The following is a 21,636-nucleotide window of genomic DNA, read 5'->3' as shown; positions in this document are numbered from 1 at the left end:
AGCTACTGCATGCTGTCATCATTTAGTTGGCATCTTCCTTTACAAAAAGATAATCAGAACTCCATATTTTGTTTTCTAAATCTCCTTTTTTTTACAAAACTGTAGTCTACCTCATTACTTGTCAGGTCAATGTAATCAGGTGCTGAGTGTCTGAGTGTGTGTTTCTTTGCATGTCTGCTAGAGTGTCTATATGTGAATCCTTATGTGTGAGTGTGTGTTTCAGTGTATGAGTGTGTCTATGTGTTTGTATGTTACTACCTTTACAACATTTCCAAGTTAAAATAGACACAAGAATAAAGTGCATATACGTTTTAGTCACTTGGTCAAAAATTGCACATGTCAAAGGGGGGGGCCTGATCAATGGTTAAGTCAGGGGGCCCCAAAATTTCTAGTGGCGGCCCTGCGGGCTGCCATCAGAAAGTAAATAGGGTAACTCCTGTCAGGGGCCCAGTGGGCCCCCATGAGGCAAGCCCAACTATTATTTAAAATTTTTTTTTTTTTTACATTTTGGCAGCTACAGGGCGCTACAGCAGAGAGCTATCGAGCATGGGGAAATATCACTAAAAGGAGTAAAGCATTAGCATTTGAGAGGATTTCTGAGTGTGCACTAAACCACTATGCACAGTGTGAGACAGACTTGGCACTTCAGTTTGTACAGTGTGTGTCTGAGTCAGATAGCAGATCACTTTCATTTGCAGAATAAGTAGGAATTACTTAGTAAATGTTTTTTTTTTTAATTTATTTGTGCAATTTCAGATTGTAAATTCAGTGTGGTAGTTGAATGGTGGGGCCAGGAGTCCATAAAAACATGTTTTTTTTTTAGCAATATGCAGCAGTGTATTTGATTATTTGACAATGCTGTAGAAATTCTATATTTAAAACCATGCAGAAATGTTTGCTCCTTAATACACAAATTGTAGGTGCCCTTTTGGCAGATATGATTTTTTTAATTGAGATATATATATATTTTAATTACATTCCAGTTTACTGCCCCATTATGCGAGGACTTTCCAGATTTTTTCATCTGCATAAAAACATAATTTATGCTTACCTGATAAATTCCTTTCTCCTGTAGTGTGGTCAGTCCACGGGTCATCATTACTTGTGGGATATTTGCTCCTCCCCAACAGGAAGTGCAAGAGGATCACCCAGCAGAGCTGCTATATAGCTCCTCCCCTCTACGTCACACCCAGTCATTCGACCGAGAACCAACGAGAAAGGAGAAGCTAAAGGGTGCAGTGGTGACTGGAGTATAATTTAAAAATTTAGGCCTGCCATAAAAAACAGGGCGGGCCGTGGACTGACCACACTACAGGAGAAAGGAATTTATCAGGTAAGCATAAATTATGTTTTCTCCTGTTAAGTGTGGTCAGTCCACGGGTCATCATTACTTGTGGGATACCAATACCAAAGCTAAAGTACACGGATGACGGGAGGGACAGGCAGGATCTTTATACGGAAGGAACCACTGCCTGAAGAACCTTTCTCCCAAAAACAGCCTCCGAAGAAGCAAAAATGTCAAATTTGTAAAATTTGGAAAAAGTATGAAGCGAAGACCAAGTTGCAGCCTTGCAAATCTGTTCAACAGAGGCCTCATTCTTAAAGGCCCAAGTGGAAGCCACAGCTCTAGTGGAATGAGCTGTAATTCTTTCAGGAGGCTGCTGTCCAGCAGTCTCATAAGCTAAACGTATTATGCTACGAAGCCAAAAAGAGAGAGAGGTAGCAGAAGCTTTTTGACCTCTCCTCTGACCAGAATAAACGACAAACAGGGAAGACGTTTGTCGAAAATCTTTAGTTGCCTGTAAATAAAATTTCAGGGCACAAACTACATCCAGATTGTGTAGAAGTCGTTCCTTCTTTGAAGAAGGATTTGGACACAAGGATGGAACAACAATCTCTTGATTGATATTCCTGTTAGTGACCACCTTAGGTAAGAACCCAGGTTTAGTACGCAGAACTACCTTGTCTGAATGAAAAATCAGATAAGGAGAATCACAATGTAAGGCTGATAACTCAGAGACTCTTCGAGCCGAGGAAATAGCCATTAAAAACAGAACTTTCCAAGATAACAATTTTATATCAATGGAATGAAGGGGTTCAAACGGAAGACCCTGTAAAACGTTAAGAACTAGGTTTAAACTCCATGGCGGAGCAACAGTTTTAAACACAGGCTTAATCCTGGCCAAAGCCTGACAAAAAGCCTGAACGTCTGGAACCTCTGACAGACGTTTTTGTAACAGAATGGACAGAGCTGAGATCTGTCCCTTTAAGGAACTAGCGGATAAACCCTTTTCTAAACCTTCTTGTAGAAAAGACAATATCCTAGGAATCCTAACCTTACTCCAAGAGTAACCTTTGGATTCGCACCAATATAGGTATTTACTCCATATTTTATGGTAAATCTTTCTGGTAACAGGCTTCCTAGCCTGTATTAAGGTATCAATTACTGACTCAGAAAATCCACGTTTTGATAAAATCAAGCGTTCAATTTCCAGGCAGTCAGCTTCAGAGAAATTAGATTTTGATGTTTGAAGGGACCCTGAATCAGAAGGTCCTGTCTCAGAGGCAGAGACCAAGGTGGACAGGATGACATGTCCACTAGATCTGCATACCAGGTCCTGCGTGGCCACGCAGGCGCTATTAGAATCACTGATGCTCTCTCCTGATCCTGGCAATCAATCGAGGAAGCATCGGGAAGGGTGGAAACACATAAGCCCTCCCGAAGGTCCAAGGTGCTGTCAAAGCATCTACCAGGACCGCTCCCGGATCCCTGGATCTGGACCCGTAACAAGGAAGCTTGGCGTTCTGTCGAGACGCCATGAGATCTATTTCTGGTTTGCCCCAATGTCGAAGTATTTGGGCAAAGACCTCCGGATGAAGTTCCCACTCCCCCGGATGAAAAGTCTGACGACTTAGGAAATCCGCCTCCCAGTTCTCCACTCCCGGGATGTGGATTGCTGATATGTGGCAAGAGTGAGACTCTGCCCAGTGAATTATCTTTGATACTTCCATCATCGCTAGGGAGCTTCTTGTCCCTCCTTGATGGTTGATGTAAGCTACAGTCGTGATGTTGTCCGACTGAAACCTGATGAACCCCCGAGTTGTTAACTGGGGCCAAGCCAGAAGGGCATTGAGAACTGCTCTCAATTCCAGAATGTTTATTGGAAGGAGACTCTCCTCCTGAGTCCATGATCCCTGAGCCTTCAGAGAATTCCAGACAGCGCCCCAACCTAGCAGGCTGGCGTCTGTTGTTACAATTGTCCAATCTGGCCTGCTGAATGGCATCCCCCTGGACAGATGTGGCCGAGAAAGCCACCATAGAAGAGAATTTCTGGTCTCTTGATCCAGATTCAGAGTAGGGGACAAATCTGAGTAATCCCCATTCCACTGACTTAGCATGCACAATTGCAGCGGTCTGAGATGTAGGCGTGCAAAGGGAACTATGTCCATTGCCGCTACCATTAAGCCGATCACCTCCATGCATTGAGCCACTGACGGGTGTTGAATGGAATGAAGGACAAGCATTTTGAAGCTTTGTTAACCTGTCTTCTGTCAGGTAGATCTTCATTTCTACAGAATCTATAAGAGTCCCCAAGAAGGGAACTCTTGTGAGTGGAAAGAGAGAACTCTTCTTTTCGTTCACCTTCCACCCATGCGACCTTAGAAATGCCAGTACTAACTCTGCATGAGACTTGGCAGTTTGAAAGCTTGAAGCTTGTATCAGAATGTCGTCTAGGTACGGAGCTACCGAAATTCCTCGCGGTCTTAGCACCGCCAGAAGAGCACCCAGAACCTTTGTGAAGATTCTTGGAGCCGTAGCCAATCCGAATGGAAGAGCTACAAACTGGTAATGCCTGTCTAGGAAGGCAAACCTTAGATACCGGTAATGATCTCTGTGAATCGGTATGTGAAGGTAAGCATCCTTTAAATCCACTGTGGTCATGTACTGACCCTTTTGGATCATGGGTAGAATTGTCCGAATAGTTTCCATTTTGAACGATGGAACTCTTAGGAACTTGTTTAGGATCTTTAAATCCAAGATTGGTCTGAAGGTTCCTTCTTTCTTGGGAACCACAAACAGATTTGAGTAAAACCCCTGTCCGTGTTCCGACCGCGGAACCGGATGGATCACTCCCATTAGTAAAAGATCTTGTACACAGCGTAGAAACGCCTCTTTCTTTATTTGGTTTGTTGACAACCTTGACAGATGGAATCTCCCTTTTGGGGGAGAGGATTTGAAGTCCAGAAGATATCCCTGAGATATGATCTCTAACGCCCAGGGATCCTGGACATCTCTTGCCCAAGCCTGGGCGAAGAGAGAAAGTCTGCCCCCCACTAGATCCGTTCCCGGATCGGGGGCCCTCAATTCATGCTGTCTTAGGGGCAGCAGCAGGTTTTCTGGCCTGCTTGCCCTTGTTCCAGGACTGGTTAGGTCTCCAGCCTTGTCTGTAGCGAGCAACAGCTCCTTCCTGTTTTGGTGCAGAGGAAGTTGATGCTGCTCCTGCCTTGAAATTACGAAAGGAACGAAAATTAGACTGTCTAGCCTTAGGTTTGGCTCTGTCTTGAGGCAGGGCATGGCCTTTACCTCCTGTAATGTCAGCGATAATTTCTTTCAAACCGGGCCCGAATAGGGTCTGCCCTTTGAAAGGTATGTTAAGTAACTTAGATTTAGAAGTAACGTCAGCTGACCAGGATTTTAGCCACAGTGCTCTGCGTGCCTGAATGGCGAATCCGGAATTCTTAGCCGTAAGTTTAGTTAAATGTACTACGGCATCTGACACAAATGAATTAGCTAGCTTAAGTGTTTTAAGCCTGTTTGAAATCTCCTCTATAGTTATTGAGTCAAGAGTCTCTTCCAGGGACTCGGACCAAAAAGCGGCCGCGGCCGTGACAGACGCAATACATGCAAGGGGTTGCAATATAAAACCTTGTTGAACAAACATTTTCTTAAGGTAACCCTCTAATTTTTTATCCATTGGATCTGAAAAGGCACAGCTATCCTCCACCGGGATAGTGGTACGCTTAGCCAGAGTAGAAACCGCTCCCTCCACCTTAGGGATCGTCTGCCATAAGTCCCGTGTGGTGGCGTCTATTGGAAACATTTTTCTAAATACAGGAGGGGGGGAAAAGGGTACACCGGGCCTATCCCACTCCTTAGTAATTATCTCTGTAAGCCTCTTAGGTATAGGAAATAAGTCAGTACTCGCCGGTACCGCATAGTATCTATCCAGCCTACATAATTTCTCTGGGATTGCAACGGTGTTACAATCATTCAGAGCCGCTAATACCTCCCCTAGCAGTACGCGGAGGTTTTCAAGCTTAAACTTAAAATTAGAAATGTCTGAATCCACTCTATTGGGATCAGAACCGTCACCTGCAGATTGAAGCTCTCCGTCCTCATGTTCCGCATACTGTGAAGCAGTATCTGACATGGCCCTATTATTATCAGCGCACTCTGTTCTCACCCCAGAGTGATCACGCTTCCCTCTAAGTTCTGGTAATTTAGACAAAACTTCAGTCATAACATTAGCCATGTCCTGCAATGTGATTTGTAATGGCCGCCCTGAAGTACCCGGCGTTACAATATCACGCACCTCCCGAGCGGGAGATGCAGGTACTGACACGTGAGGGGAGTTAGTCGGCATAACTTTCCTCTCGTTGTCTGGTGAATGATGTTCAATTTGTACAGATTGACTTTTATTTAAAGTAGCATCAATGCAATTAGTACATAAATTTCTATTGGGCTCCACTTTGGCTTTAGCACATATAGCACAGAGATATTCCTCTGAGTCAGACATGTTTAACACACTAGCAATTAAACCAGCAAACTTGGAAATACTTTTCAATTCAATTTACAAATAATATGAAAAAAACGTACTGTGCCTTTAAGAAGCACAGAAAAGTTATGACAGTTGAGAAACAATAAACCGGATAAACTATAAAATCAAATTCTTTCCGGTAAAAATACAATTTTAGCAAAGGATTGCCCCCATTAGTAATGGATAACTAACCCTTTAATAGCAGAAAAAATGTACAGAATATAACGTTTTTATCACAGTCAAAGCACAATCTCACAGGTCTGCTGTGAGTGATTACCTCCCTCAAAATAACTTTTGAAGACCCTTGAGCTCTGTAGAGACGAACCGGATCATGCAGGGAAGAAAAACAGACTTGTGACTGAATTTCTGATGCGTAGTAAAAGCGCCAAATTAAGCCCCTCCCCCTCACACACAACAGTGAGGGAGATCAGTAAACTGTCTTAAATTAAATAAAATGCCCGCCAAGTGGATAAAAATAGTGCCCAAAACAATTTTTCACCCAGTACCTCAGAAAATTAAACGATTTAACATGCCAGCAAAACGTTTAACATCAAACAAATGAATTGTCATAGAAAGCCTGTTGCTAGTCGTTCTCACTGCAAGATAGGCTAAAGTTTTATGCATACAGTATTATCCCAGAGAAGTGCCATTCCCCAGAATACTGAAGTGTAAATATACATACATGACAGCCTGATACCAGTTGCTACTACTACATTTAAGGCTGAACTTACATTATATAGGTATTGGCAGTATTTTCTTAGTCAATTCCATTCCTCAGAAAATAATATGCTGCTACATACCTCTTTGCAGGTGAACCTGCCCGCTGTCCCCTGATCTGAAGTTTACCTCACTCCTCAGATGGCCGAGAACAGCACAATGATCTTAACTACTCCGGCTAAAATCATCCAAAAACTCAGGTAGATTCTTCTTCAAATTCTCCCTGAGAACGAACAACACACTCCGGTGCTGTTTTAAAATAACAAACTTTTGATTGAAGTTATAAAAACTAAGTATAATCACCACAGTCCTCTCACACATCCTATCTATTAGTTGGGTGCAAGAGAATGACTGGGTGTGACGTAGAGGGGAGGAGCTATATAGCAGCTCTGCTGGGTGATCCTCTTGCACTTCCTGTTGGGGAGGAGCAAATATCCCACAAGTAATGATGACCCGTGGACTGACCACACTTAACAGGAGAAATGTTGTACTCTCAGGCTCAGTGTTTGAAATGAGACAGGTTAACTTAACACTGTTCAGTTTACACTACAGCTGACTTAATTTTGAAATACATACAAACAAGCCTAAATCCTGCATTTAACCAGATGGTATGAGACTGAGTACCACAGCTTATGGTTCCACCAAGACCATATAGAGTACAGCATTTTCAAAATCCATAAGTACAGCTGACAGATTTGAAGTGGTGCTCTTGGTTGGGTAAAAACCCCAAACAGATGTCAACCTTTCAAAAGTACTTTTCTTCATCTACCCCTTCTGACAGATCAATAATGTACAATTTTAAATTCACATAAGTTTTTTTGTTTGCTCATTTACAAATATGATTCTTTAAAAAGTGATCTCTTAATTTCTATTATTTTTATCATGCATGTCACACACACACACTGTTGATTTAGGGGATGGCAATTTTACCTCCTGTGAGTGTTTCTGTGGGTGTCTGTGTTTATGTCTTTGTGCTTCGGTTGGTGGCTCTGAGTATTTATTTTCTGTGGGTCTCTCTGTGAGGGTTTATGTGTCTGTCTTTGTGAGTTTTCTGTAGCTGTCTCTGTGAGGGTGTGTATGTATGTGTGTTTTCTGTGGGTATCTGTGAGTTTGTATGTCTTTGTGTGTTTTCTGAGGCTGTCTCTGTGGGTATTTCCTTGGGTGTATGTGCAAGTTTGTGTGTCCATTGTCTGTTCCTTTTTAGGACATTTTGACCTTAATACTGAGTTCTGTGTTTGTGTGTTACTACCTTCACAACATTTCCAAGTTTGACTACACTTAAGAATAAAGTGCATATACGTTTTAGTCACTTGGTCGAAAATTGCACATGTCAAAGGAGGGGGGACGACTGATCATTGGTTAAGTAAGGGGCCCCAAAATTTCTAGTGGCGGTCTTGCCGGCAAGCCTAAAGGCTTGCTGGAAACACGGGGCATCAAGCTCTGTATGGAGCTTGATAAATTGACCCTATCGTCTCATCGGTACATGTAAATGTACAATGCTGCTGAGCCTCCAATTTAAATCACAACCTTTTCAATTCAATCTCCTCTTTCAGTGAAATCCCTGCAAAAGTGTGTGTGGTCATTTGGTTCATTGAATATGATTATGCATACTGGGTAACAGTGGAGACAATAAAACAAAAATACACTGAATGTTCAAAGCCCTCTATAATTTTAGGGGCATAAACCTCAATGAATTGCTTCCTTAACAAAACCAGAACTTTCTGAATTCATTATTTCTGCTTACCACACACCTACTACTAATGCTGCCCTTCACCCAAGGTGTTTTCTTGTATACAACTATTCCCTGTGAAGCCAATAAGAATTTTCATATGAAGGGTACTGGGCTACCCAGCTATCTGATTGAGGAGAATCAGGTACAGTAAGTGAGCACATTTTATGCAGCAAAACTGAACAATAATTTTGTAGTGTAAAGGATGCACTAATATTAATGTCCCATTTCCCCTTAATAGCTATCAGTTCACAAGAGACGTTTTTTCTGTGTATGTACATAAAATAACACTTCTGCTAAGTGGTTCAGTTGATGGCTATTTTTGTCAAAGACACCTTTGTCACAGAAGTATAACTAAATATAGAAATGTGATCTAGTGTAGTTGCTTTGTAGATTATGCTCCATATTCAGGCATTTCTTTCAGAGGGGGGCAAGTACTGTAGTCCTAAATGGGCAAATATATCTTCTTCAGATGTTGCAGGTAGGGAGCATCTCTGAGACATAAAAGAAAACACAATATCAGAAACAAAATAAATATTTGTACAATAAAAACATTTTTGGATGGATCAGACATTTGTTTCTGAAATATATTTCACCATAATATCCTATTTCTTAGATTTAGCATTTGGCCTAGATTCATTGAAGTGGGTTTCAGCTCAACGGTCTCACCAGAACTGTGAGGTTCCTCAAAGAAATTTAAAAAGGCAAATTTTAGCTTAAGATCTGTTTAAATAGCTAAACAGGAGGGACACAAACATTACAATATACTGCTCCAAAAAAGCCCCCAAAGATGTTGTGTTATTTCCCTCCATGCTGTTCAGTTTTTGATCACCTGGCCCTAAGTCACCTTGATCACTGCTTTCCGTGGGCTAGATTATGAGAGGAGCGCTAACAGTTACAAGCAAGCGAAAAGGGATTTATCGTAGGTATTTGCACACATCAGGTTTTTTGCTTGTATTACAAGTTGAAAGTAAACACGATAATGTTAACGCACGTCGGGATAGCGCAACCTAAGAGCTCTGGTTAACTGTTTCAGAAAACAAAAAAGTGTTACAAAACACTCATAATAACACCATCTAATAAGAATTATTAAAAAAAATATAGTACAAAAAAGTTATAAGGTCTCAGGTGTTTAGGGAAAAAAAAGGGCAGGCAAAAACTTTAACATAGAGATACACACATATAAAAGTCTTAAGATGTACATAAATATATATATAAGGGGTGGGCGATATGGGCAAAAATGAAAATTGCGATTTTGGACCCAAAAAATTGCGATTAAATCGCGATTTTCTTATAAATGACTATAACACCTTAATTTTACAAAATCTTAATGTACATGTTTCTGAATGTCCAATACACTCTGGGAGCATAAAAATACAAACCACGTGTGTGTGTGTGTGTGTGTGTATATATATATATATATATATATATATACACACACATATACATACATACATACACACACACACAATCACATACACAAATGTGTGTGTATGTATATATATATATATATATATATATATATATAAAATATATTTTTCTTTCATGTAATTGGCAAAAGTCTATGAGCTAGTGACGTATGGTATATACCCAAACCTGTTGATGATACCTAGGTATCCAACTGTATGGGGCGCTATTATGAAAAAAGTATGTATATATTAATATATTAGTTGGCAATATTTAATATACAGCAGATAACAAATAAATCTCAAACCAAAAAACACTTAATTATGATAACTTAGTTGAATCCTTATCCTAAGCTGTGTGACTTAGGTTGATATTCATTAAAGTCCTGAAATCTTTATGCAATTCTTTATGTGGAATCCAGGTGTGATTGATTGTGTGATGCTCCAACTTGATAGGCAGCTCCTCTTGTAACAAACAAAGCAACCAAAGATCTGTGAAAAGTAATCACAAAGAAGAGAGGGCGCCTCCTAGTGCAATATTGTAAAATAAATGGCAGGAATAGAATATGTGCAGATAAAATACTCACAAAAAAAGCAGCACCTATGTGCTGATTGAGACAGGCTGGAGAATCACAGTGACCCAGCTACACTGATCCAGCGACCGGATGGTGAAATTCCAATGTGACCAAATAAGAAATCTGTGAAAAGGAATCACAAAGATGGGGAGGGCACCTCCTAGTGCAATACTGTAATATAAATGGCACAAATGGACATGTGTGAAGATTGTATACTCACAAAAGAGGCAGCACCTATGTGCTGATTGAGACAAGCTGGGGAATCACAGTGACCCAGCTACACTGATCCTGCAGCAGGATGATGATTACCAATATGTCCAAACAAACAAACAGGCTTAGACTTCCATAAAAATGACAATTTATTTAAAAGTTCAAGGGATGTTGCACCCCAATACATAAAAACAAATGTTTAAAAACAGTTGCAACGCGTTTCTCAGCCAAACAGGCTATTTCCTCAGGCATCTCCTCAGGATATACAATCCTACCAGGAGGGGAAAAGTTTCCCAAACCTCAAAATGCCTATACACCCACAATTCAGTTTTACAAACTGTGCCTCCTATGGAGGTGGTGAAGTAACTTTGTGCTAAGATTTCTATGTTGATATGCGCTTCTCAGCATTTTGAAGCCTGATTCCTCTCTGAGTACAGTGTTTGTCAGAGTGATGTGAAGGGAGTATCACCTATTGATTCTATGATTTTCCTCACAGGAAATCTTTTCATAGGTTCTCTGTTATCGGTCGTAGAGATTAATCTCCTACCTCCCTTTTCAGATCGACGATATACTCTCATATTCCATTACCTCTACTGATAACTGCTTCAGTACTGGTTTGGCTATCTGATATATGTGGATGGGTGTCTTTCGGTAAGTATGTTTTCATTAATTAAGACACTCTCAGCTATGGTTTGGCACTTTATGTATTAATAACATATTTAGGAAGTTATTTTTTCTTTCCTGGGGTATAGTCTTTTCTTCAAATTGACTGCTTTTTCATTAAATTTTGCAGGCAAAATTAGGCTTGTGAGGTCGCAAAATGCTGATATTTATTGTGTCATTCTTGGCGTGAGAATATTTTTGATACGTTTGGTGACGCAAATTCGTCATTTCCAGCGTTTTAGTTGACACCAGGTTTCCTTGCAGAAGGTTGCGTCTGCCATGACGCGAGTTGCGTCATTTCCGGAAAAAGAATTTTGCATTGTGCGTCATACTTGGCGTCAAATAATTTAATTATTTAAACCACACTTCCTATATGCCTCTTGCCTTTTTTTATGCTCAGAGGGCTATGCTGTTTGCATTTTCTTCCCATTACTTAAACTGCCATATAAGGAAATTGATAATTTTGCTTTATATGTTGTTTTGTTCTCTTACATTTGCAAGATGTCTCAGAAACAACTGTTGGAATCCTGCTGCTTGATAACAGTTCTACCAAAGCTAAGTGTATCTGTTGTAAATTAGCAGAGATTATATCTCCAGCTGTAGTATGTAACAGTTGTCATGATAAACTTTTACAAGCAGAGAATGTATTCATCAGTGCTAGTACAATGCCTGTTGTTCCTTCAACATCTAACGTACATGATATCCCTGTGAGTATATAAGATTTTATTGCTGATGCGATTCAGAAGGCTTTGTCTGCTATTCCGCCTTTTAATAAACGTAAAAGGTCTTTTAAAACTTCTCATAAAGTTGAAGAAATTTCAAATGACCAACAACATACTGAATTATCCTCCTCTGATGAGGATCTATCTGATTTAGAAGATCCTACCTCAGATATTGACACTGACAAATCTACTTATCTCTTTAAGATGGAGTATATATGTTCCTTGTTAAAAGGGGTGTTGATTACTTTTGATATTGAGGAATCTAGTTCTCTTGATACTAAAACTAGTAAACGTTTAAATTCTGTTTATAAATCTCCTGTGGTTACTCCAGAGGTTTTTCCAGTTCCTGATGCTATTTCTGATATGATTTTAAAGAAATGGGATAGGCCTGGTACTTTTATTCCTTCTTCTAGGTTTAAAAAGTTGTATCCATTGCCAGCAGCCAGATTGGAGTTTTTGGAAAAAAATCCCCAAAGTTGATGGGGCTCTCTCTACTCTTGCCAAACGTACTACTATTCCTATGGAAGATAGTACTTATTTTAAGGATCCTTTAGATAGGAAACTTGAATCTTATCTAAGGAAAGCTTATTTATTTTCTGGCTATATTCTTAGGCCTGCTATATCTATGGCTGATGTTGCAGCTGCATCAACTTTTTGGTTGGAAAGCTTAGCGCAACAGGAAACAGATTCTGATTTGTCTAGCATTGTTCGCTTGCTTCAACATGCTAATCATTTTATCTGTGATGCTATTTTTTCATATAATCAAAATTGATGTTAAATCTATGTCTTTAGCTATTTTAGCTAGAAGAGCTTTGTGGCTCAAATATTGGAATGCTGACATGGTATCTAAGTCTAGATTACTATCTTTTTCTTTCCAAGGTAACAATTTATTTGGTTCTCAGTTAGATTCTATTATTTCAACTGTCACTGGGGGGGGGGGGGGGGGTTGCCTCGGGATAAAAGATCTAAGGGTAAATCTAAAGCTTCTAATCATTTTCGTTCTTTTCGACAGAAAAAGGAACAGAAAGCCAATCCTTCCCCCAAGGAATCTGGTTCCAACTGGAAAACTTGTTCAAGTTGGAATAAATCCAAGCCTTTAAAGAAACCAAAGCCAGCCCCCAAGTCTGCATGAAGGTGGGGCCCTCATTCCAGTTCAACTGGTGGGGGGTAGATTACATTTTTTCCAAGACATTTGGGCAGATTCTGTCCAAAATCAGTGGATTCAGAGTATTGTCTCTCAAGGGTATCGAATAGTATTCAGAGTAAGACCTCTTGTGAGAAGATTTTTTTCTCACACGTTCCAGCAAATCCAGAGAAGGCTCAGGCTTTTCTGATGTGTGTTTCAGAGCTAGAGCTTTCAGGGGTAATTATACCAGTTCCGTTCCAGGGTCTGGGGTTTTATTCAAACCTATTCATTGTCCCAAAGAAAGAAAATTCATTCAGGCCAGAGTGCCAACTTTCAAAATGGTGACTATAAGGACTATTCTGCCTTTTGTTCAGCAAGGTCATTATATGTCCACAATAGACTTACAGGATGCATATCTTCACATTCCGATTCATCCAGACCACTATCGGTTTCTGAGATTCTCTTTTCTAGACAAGCATTACCAATTTGTTGCTCTTCCATTTGGCCTAGCAACTGCTCCAAGAATCTTTTTGAAGGTTCTCGGTGCCCTTCTATCTGTAATCATAGAGCAGGGTATTGCGGTGTTTCCTTATTTGGACGATATCTTGGTACTGGCTCAGTCTTCTACATTTAGCAGAATCTCACACGAATCAACTTGTGTTGTTTCTTTAAAGACATGGTTGGAGGATCAATTTACCAAAGAGTTTCTTGATTCCTCAGACAAGGGTCACCTTTTTAGGTTTCCAGTTAGATTCAGTGTCCATGACTCTGTCTTTAATAGACAAGAGACGAATGAAATTGGTTTCTGCCTGTCGAAACCTTCAGTCTCGATCATTCCCTTCAGTGGCTATGTGCATGGAAGTTTTAGGTCTCATGACTGCAGCATCGGACGTGATACCCTTTGCTCATTTTCATATGAGACCTCTGCAGCTTTGCATGCTGAATCAATGGTGCAGGGATTATACTTGGATATCACAGTTGATATACTTAAATCCGAACATTCAACTCTATCTGTCCTGGTGGTTAGTCCATCATCAGATTATTCAAGGGGCCTCTTTTGTTCGTCCTGCCTGGACTGTTATTTTAACAGATGCAGATCTCACAGGTTGGGGAGCTGTCTGGGGGTCTCTGACAGTACAAGGAGTTTGGAATCCTCAAGAGGTGAGGTTACCAATCAATATTTTAGAACTCCGTGCTATTTTCAGGGCTCTTTAGGCTTGGCCGCTATTAAAGAGAGAGTTATTCATTCGTTTTCAGACAGACAAAATCACAACTGTGGCATATGTCAATCATCAAGGGGGTACTCGCAGTCCTTTACCGATGAAAGAAGTATCTTGGATACTGTCTTGGGTGGAATCCAATTCCTGTCTAATTTCTGCAATACATATCCCAGGTGTAGACAATTGGGAAGCGGATTATCTCAGTCGCCAGTTCTTACATCCAGGGGAGTGGTCTCTCCATCCAGATGTATTTTATCAGATTGTTCAGATGTGGGGTGGGGTCTTCTCGAAATAGATCTGATGGCATCCCATCTAAACAAGAAGGTCCAGGGATCCTCAGGCAGGGATGGTGGATGCATTAGCAGTTCCTTGGTTTTACCAACCTGCTTATATTTTTCCACCTTTAGTTCTTCTTCCAAGGGTAATCTCCAAGATCATAATGGAACAATCGCATGTGTTTCTTATAGCACCAGCATGGCCTCACAGGTTTTGGTATGCGGATCTTGTCTGGATGTCCAGTTGCCAACCTTTGCCACTTCCGTTAAGGCCAGACCTTCTGTCTCAAGGGCTGGTTTTCCATCAGGATCTCAAAATCGCTAAAACTTGAAGGTATGGAAATTTAACGCTTAGTGCTTAGTCATAGAGGTTTCTCTGACTCAGTGATTAATACTATGCTACAGGCTCGTAAGTCTGTTTCAAGGAAGATTTATTATCGGGTTTGGGAAAACCTATATTATTTCATGGTGTTCTCATAAATTCTCTTGGCATTCTTTTAGAATTCCTAGAATTTTTACAGTTTCTTCAGGATGGTTTGGATAAAGGTTTGTCTGCAAGTACCTTGAGGGGACAAATCTCTGCTCTTTTTGTTTTATTTCATAGAAAGATTGCTAACCTTCATGCTATTCACTGTTTTGTTCAGGCTTTGGTTCGTATCAAACCTGTTATTAAATCAATTTCTTCTCCTTGGAGTCTTAATTTGGTTTTAAAAGCTTTGCAGGCTCCTCCGTTTGAGCCTATGCATTCTCTGGATATTAAACCACTTTATTGGAAAGGGTTGTTCCTTTTGGCTATCTCTTCTGCTAGAAGAGTTTCTGAATTGTCTGGTCTCTCTTGTGAGTCTCCTTTTCTGATTTTTCATCAGGATAAAGCTGTTTTGTGGACTTCGTTTAAATTTCTTCCTAAGGTTGTGAATTTTAACAACATTAGTAGGGAAATTGTTGTTCCTTCTTTGTGTCCTAATCCTAAGAATGTTCTTGAAAGATCTTTACATTCCTTAGATGTTGTAAGAGCTTTGAAATACTATATTGAAGCTACTAAAGATTTTAGAAAGACTTCCAGTCTGTTGATTTTTCTGGTTCCAGGAAAGGCCAGAAAGCTTCTGCCATTTCTTTGGCATCGTGGTTAAAGCTTTTGATTCACAAGGCTTATTTGGAGACGGGACAGTCTCCGCCTCAGAGAATTACAGCTCATTCTACTAGATAAGTCGCCACTTCTTGGGCTTTTAAGAATGAAGCTTCAGTTGATCAGATTTGCAAAGCAGCAACTTCGTCTTCTTTGCATATGTTTACTAAATTCTACCGTTTTGATGTTTTTGCCTCTGCAGAAGCAGTCTTTGGTAGAAAAGTTCTTCAGGCAGCTGTCTCAGTTTGATTCTTCTGCTTATGATTTAAGTTTTTTTCTTGTAAATTATAAGAAAGACTTATTTTTTTGTGGATTTAATATTTTCAGCGGAAATAGCTGTTTTTATTTTAGCCCTCCCTTTCTAGTGACTCTTCTGTGGTCTCCCACATATTGGGTATTTCTATCCCATACGTCAGTAGCTCATGAACTCTTGCCAATTACATGAAAGAAAACATAATTTATGTAAGAACTTACCAGATAAATTCATTTCTTTTTATGGTGGTTATGATTTTTGTATAAAAGCACAATTATTTTTCCAGTTCCTCTTTTTGTATGCTTTTCTACTCCTTATTTTATCACCCCACTACTTGGCTATTCGTTAAATTGAATTGTGGGTGTGGTGAGGGGTGCATTGTGGGTGTGGTGAGGGGTGATTGGAACAGCCAATAGAATGCAAGCTCAATCCTATTGGCTGATTGGATCAGCCAATAGGATTTTTTCACCTTTAATTCCGATTGGCTGATAAAATTCTATCAGCCAATCGAAATTTAAGGGACGCCATCTTGGATGACGTCATTTAAAGGAAACTTCATTCTTCAAGATTCAGCGAAAGAAAAGGATGCTCTGCGCCGAATGTCTTGAAGATGGAGCCACTCTGCGTCGGAAGGATGAAGATAGAAGATGCCGTCTGGATTAAGACTTCTGCCCGCCTGGAGTATGACTTCTTGCCACTTGGATGAAGACTTCTCCCGGCTTCGTTGAGGACTTCTGCCCGCTTGGATGAAGACTTCTCCCGGCTTGCTTCAAAAACTGTAAGTGGATCTTCGGGGGTTAGTGTTAGGTTTTTTTAAGGGTTTATTGGGTGAGTTATTTTTAGATTAGGGGTCTGGGCAAAGAAAAAGAGCTAAATGTCCTTTTAAGGGCAATGCCCATCCAAATGCCCTTTTCAGGGCAATGGGGAGCTTAGGTCTTTTAGATAGGATTTTATTTGGGGTGGTTTGGTTGTGTGGGTGGTGAGTTTTACTGTTGGAGGGGGTTGTTTGTATTTTTTTTTTACAGGTAAAAGAGCTGATTTCTTTGGGGCAATGCCCGCAAAAGGCCATTTTAAGGGCTATTGGCAGTTTAGTTTAAGCTAGGGTTTTTTTTATTTTGTGGGGGGCTTTTTTATTTTGATAGGTCTATTAGATTAGGTGTAATTAGTTAATAATAATATTATTATTTAATAATTTCTATTTTATGTAATTTAGTGGGGGGGGTTGTAATTTAGTTAACTGTATTTAATTAATGTAATTTATTTAATTGTAGTGTAATGTTAGGTGTTAGTGTAAGACAGGTTAGGTTTTATTTTACAGGTAAATTTGTATTTATTTTAACTAGGAAGTTAGTAAATAGTTAATAATTATTTACTAACTAGTCTACCTAGTTAAAATAAATACAAACTTAGCTGTGAAATAAAAATAAAACCTAAGCTAGCTACAATGTAACTATTAGTTATATTGTAGCAAGCTTAGGGTTTATTTTATAGGTAAGTATTTAGTTTTAAATAGGAATTATTTAGTTAATGATAGTAATTTTTATTTAGATTTATTTTAATTATATTAAAGTTAGGGGTGTTAGGGTTAGGTGTTAATATATTTATTTAGTGTTAGTTATGCGGGAGGCCAGAGGTTTAGGGGTTAATAACTTTAGTATAGTGGTGGTGACGTTGGGGGAGGCAGATTAGGGGTTATTAAATTTATGTAGGTGGTGTCGACATTGGGGGGGCGGCAGATTAGGGGTTAATAAGTGTAGTTAGGTGGCGGCGATGTCGGGGGCGGCAGGGTTTATGTTAGGGTGTTAGGTGTAAACATAAATTTTCTTTCCCCATTGGGGCTGCGTTATGGAGCTTTACGCTCCTTTATTGCAGGTGTTAGGCTTTTTTTTAGCCGGCTCTCACCATTGATGTCTATGGGGAAATCGTGCACGAGCACGTAAAACCAGCTCAAATCAGCGCTGGTATTTGTGTGCAGTATGGAGCTCAACGCTGCTATATTGCCTGCTAACGCCGGGTTTTTGCAAACCTGTAATAGCAGCGTTATTAAAGGTGAGTAGTGGAAATAACTTGCAAGTTATTACCGAGCCGCTCATAACGCAAAACTCGTAATCTGGCCGTTTGTTTTTAAGTTTAGGTTTCCCTATTCCTTCCTGGGAATCACAGAATGGTCAGTTTGACCACATAAGTACCGGTCATTTATCCCTATTCATAACCACTCACCTCTGCCACCTAGCTATTTCTATATATCTTTAGATTAGAGATGCACTTATATCGCCCTATTGTTGTAGGTAGATATATTGTAAACAGTGAATTTTTGACTCGGTTATTCATATTGTATATGCAGATTAGATATGTTAATAGACTTTTTTATATGTTTTCTTAAGTGTTTTTGTCGAGACTAGTACACTCTATATAGAGAAAGGCTTAATATCAAATCTATATCATGTAGACGTATGGACAAAAGTGTGTGTGTATGTATATATATATATATATATATATATATATATATATATATATATATATATATATATAGAGTTGAGTTTCAGAGTTCAGCGCACATAGAATGGAGAAAAACAAAAACAAAACCAAATTATGGTGCAGTATGTCAGTACTAGGCAATCAAAAACTAAACGTGAGATTTAAATGTGCTCACCTTGTTTAACCTCAAACATGTGAGGTATGTTGGAAGCATGGAGGGGATGTAATCCCTATCTGTGGTAAAGATCTTTCCAGCTGGTATGCAGAAACTTTTAGCAGGTGGAAATCTTGATATCCCTGGAGTAGAAATATGTTGGTATTTCAGAAAAACTAGTTAGGTAGAGACACTTTAATTCTTTTTGCTGGATTTCTTTCCTTGTTGCTGTTTATTTCTTTTCCCCTTCTTTATACTTGAAAGGCTTCTCCTCTCTGGAGTATGGTATAAACTTTATGTATGCAAACCAATTAGTGCTCAGTTTACATACTATGGCCTAGATTTGGAGTTTGGCGGTAGCCGTGAAAACCAGCGTTAGATGCTCCTAACGCTGGTTTTAGGCTACCTCCGGTATTTGGAGTCACTCAAAAAAGGGTCGACGCGACTTTTCCATACCGCAGATCCCCTTACGTAAATTGCGTATCCTATCTTTTCAATGGGATTTTTCTAACTCCGGTATTTAGAGTCGTGTCTGAAGTGAGCATTAGAAATCTAACGACAAAACTCCAGCCGCAGAAAAAAGTCAGTAGTTAAGAGCTTTCTGGGCTAACGCCGGTTCATAAAGCTCTTAACTACTGTACTCTAAAGTACACTAACACCCATAAACTACCTATGTACCCCTAAACCGAGGTCCCCCCACATCGCCGCAACTCGATTACATTTTTTTAACCCCTAATCTGCCGACCGCCACCTACGTTATCCTTATGTACCCCTAATCTGCTGCCCCTAACACCGCCGACCCCTATATTATATTTATTAACCCCTAATCTGCCCCCCACAACGTCGCCGCCAGCTACCTACACTTATTAACCCCTAATCTGCCGTCCGCACGCCGCCGCCAGCTACATTATCCCTATGTACCCCTAATCTGCTGCCCTAACATCGCCGACCCCTATATTATATTTATTAACCCCTAACCTGCCCCCCACAACGTCACCGCCACCTACCTACAATAATTAACCCCTAATCTGCCGACCGCAAAGAGCCGCCAGCTACATTATAGCTATGTACCCCTAATCTGCTGCCCCTAACACCGCCGACCCCTATATTATATTTATTAACCCCTAACCTGCCCTCCCTAACATCGCCGACACCTAACTTCAATTATTAACCCCTAATCTGCCGACCGAATCTCACCGCTATTCTAATAAATGTATTAACCCCTAAAGCTAAATCTAACCCTAACACTAACACCCCCCTAAATTAGATATAATTTTAATCTAACGAAATTAATTAACTCTTATTAAATAAATTATTCCTATTTAAAGCTAAATACTTACCTGTAAAATAAATCCTAATATAGCTACAACATAAATTATAATTATATTATAGCTATTTTAGGATTAATATTTATTTTACAGGTAACTTTGTATTTATTTTAACCAGGTACAATAGCTATTAAATAGTTAAGAACTATTTAATAGCTAAAATAGTTAAAATAATTACAAATTTACATGTAAAATAAATCCTAACCTAAGTTACAATTAAACCTAACACTACACTATCAATAAATTAATTAAATAAAATACCTACAATTAAACCTAACACTACACTATCAATAAATAAATTAAATACAATACCTACAAATAACTACAATGAAATAAACTAACTAAAGTACAAAAAATAAAAAAGAACTAAGTTACAAAAAATAAAAAAATATTTACAAACATAAGAAAAATATTACAACAATTTTAAACTAATTACACCTACTCTAAGCCCCCTAATAAAATAACAAAGCGGAACAGCCAAAAGAATGCAAGCTCAATCTGATTGGCTGATTGAACTTGATTCTGATTGGCTGATTCCATCAGCCAATCAGAATATTCCTACCTTAATTCCGATTGGCTGATAGAATCCTATCAGCCAATCGGAATTCGAGGGACGCCATCTTGGATGACGTCCCTTAAAGGAACCGTCATTCTTCAGTTGGACGTCGCCGGATGAAGATGGGTCTTCAGGATGGAGCCGGTCCTCATCGGATGAAGATAGAAGATGCCGCTTGGAAGAAGATGGTTGCCGGTCCGGATCTACTCTTCTTCCCGGATAGGATGAAGACTTTGGACCCTCTTCTGGACTTCTTCAGTGGATGTCTAGCCCCCGCTTGGGTTGGATGAAGATATCGGAGCCAGGACGGATCAGTGTGATACCCGGTGAGGTGAAGACAAGGTAGGATGATCTTCAGGGGCTTAGTGTTAGGTTTATTTAAGGGGGGTTTGGGTTAGATTAGGGGTATGTGGGTGGTGGGTTGTAATGTTGGGGGGGTATTGTATGTTTTTTTTTTACAGGCAAAAGAGCTGAACTTCTTGGGGCATGCCCCGCAAAGGGCCCTGTTCAGGGCTGGTAAGGTAAAAGAGCTTTGAACTTTAGTAATTTAGAATAGGGTAGGGCATTTTTTATTTTGGGGGGCTTTGTTATTTTATTAGGGGGCTTAGAGTAGGTGTAATTAGTTTAGAATTGTTGTAAGATTTTCCTTATGTTTGTAAATATTTTTTTATTTTTTGTAACTTAGTTCTTTTTTATTTTTTGTATTTTAGTTAGTTTATTTCATTGTAGTTATTTGTAGATATTGTATTTAATTAATGTATTGATAGTGTAGTGTTAGGTTTAATTGTAGGTAATTGTAGATATTTTATTTAATTAATTTAATGATAGTGTAGTGTTAGGTTTAATTGTAACTTAGGTTAGGATTTATTTTACAGGTAATTTTGTTATTATTTTATCTAGGTAACTATTAAATAGTTCTTAACTATTTAATAGCTATTGTACCTGGTTAAAATAATTACAAAGTTACCTGTAAAATAAATATTAATCCTAAAATAGCTATAATATAATTATATTTTATAGTGTAGCTATATTAGGATTTATTTTACAGGTAAGTATTTAGCTTTAAATAGGAATAATTTATTTAATAAGAGATAATTAATTTTGTTAGATGTAAATTATATTTAATTTAGGGGGGTGTTAGTGTTAGGGTTAGACTTAGCTTTAGGGGTTAATACATTTATTAGAATAGCGGTGAGCTCCAGTCGGCAGATTAGGGGTTAATAATTGAAGTTAGGTGTCGGCGATGTTAGGGAGGGCAGATTAGGGGTTAATACTATTT

The 21,636-nt window shown here is 39.3% G+C and overlaps 1 protein-coding gene across 2 annotated transcripts in view; it reads right to left on the bottom strand.

Annotated features, from left to right (window-relative positions):
* Positions 1-8,569: 8,569 nt before the first annotated feature.
* Positions 8,570-21,636, bottom strand: part of LOC128663468 (DNA-directed DNA/RNA polymerase mu) — a 146,784-nt gene continuing 133,717 nt past the window's right edge. For both annotated transcript variants that reach the window (XM_053717812.1, XM_053717811.1), the window contains exon 13: positions 8,570-8,759. In XM_053717812.1, the coding sequence (XP_053573787.1) occupies positions 8,673-8,759 (87 nt within the window). In that variant the 3' untranslated portion in view covers positions 8,570-8,672. The remainder of the gene's footprint in view (positions 8,760-21,636) is intronic.

Source organism: Bombina bombina, chromosome 6, assembly GCF_027579735.1.
Source record: "Bombina bombina isolate aBomBom1 chromosome 6, aBomBom1.pri, whole genome shotgun sequence".
In the NCBI taxonomy this organism is placed as follows: Eukaryota; Metazoa; Chordata; class Amphibia; order Anura; family Bombinatoridae; genus Bombina; species Bombina bombina.
This window is presented reverse-complemented; position numbering and strand designations above follow the sequence as displayed.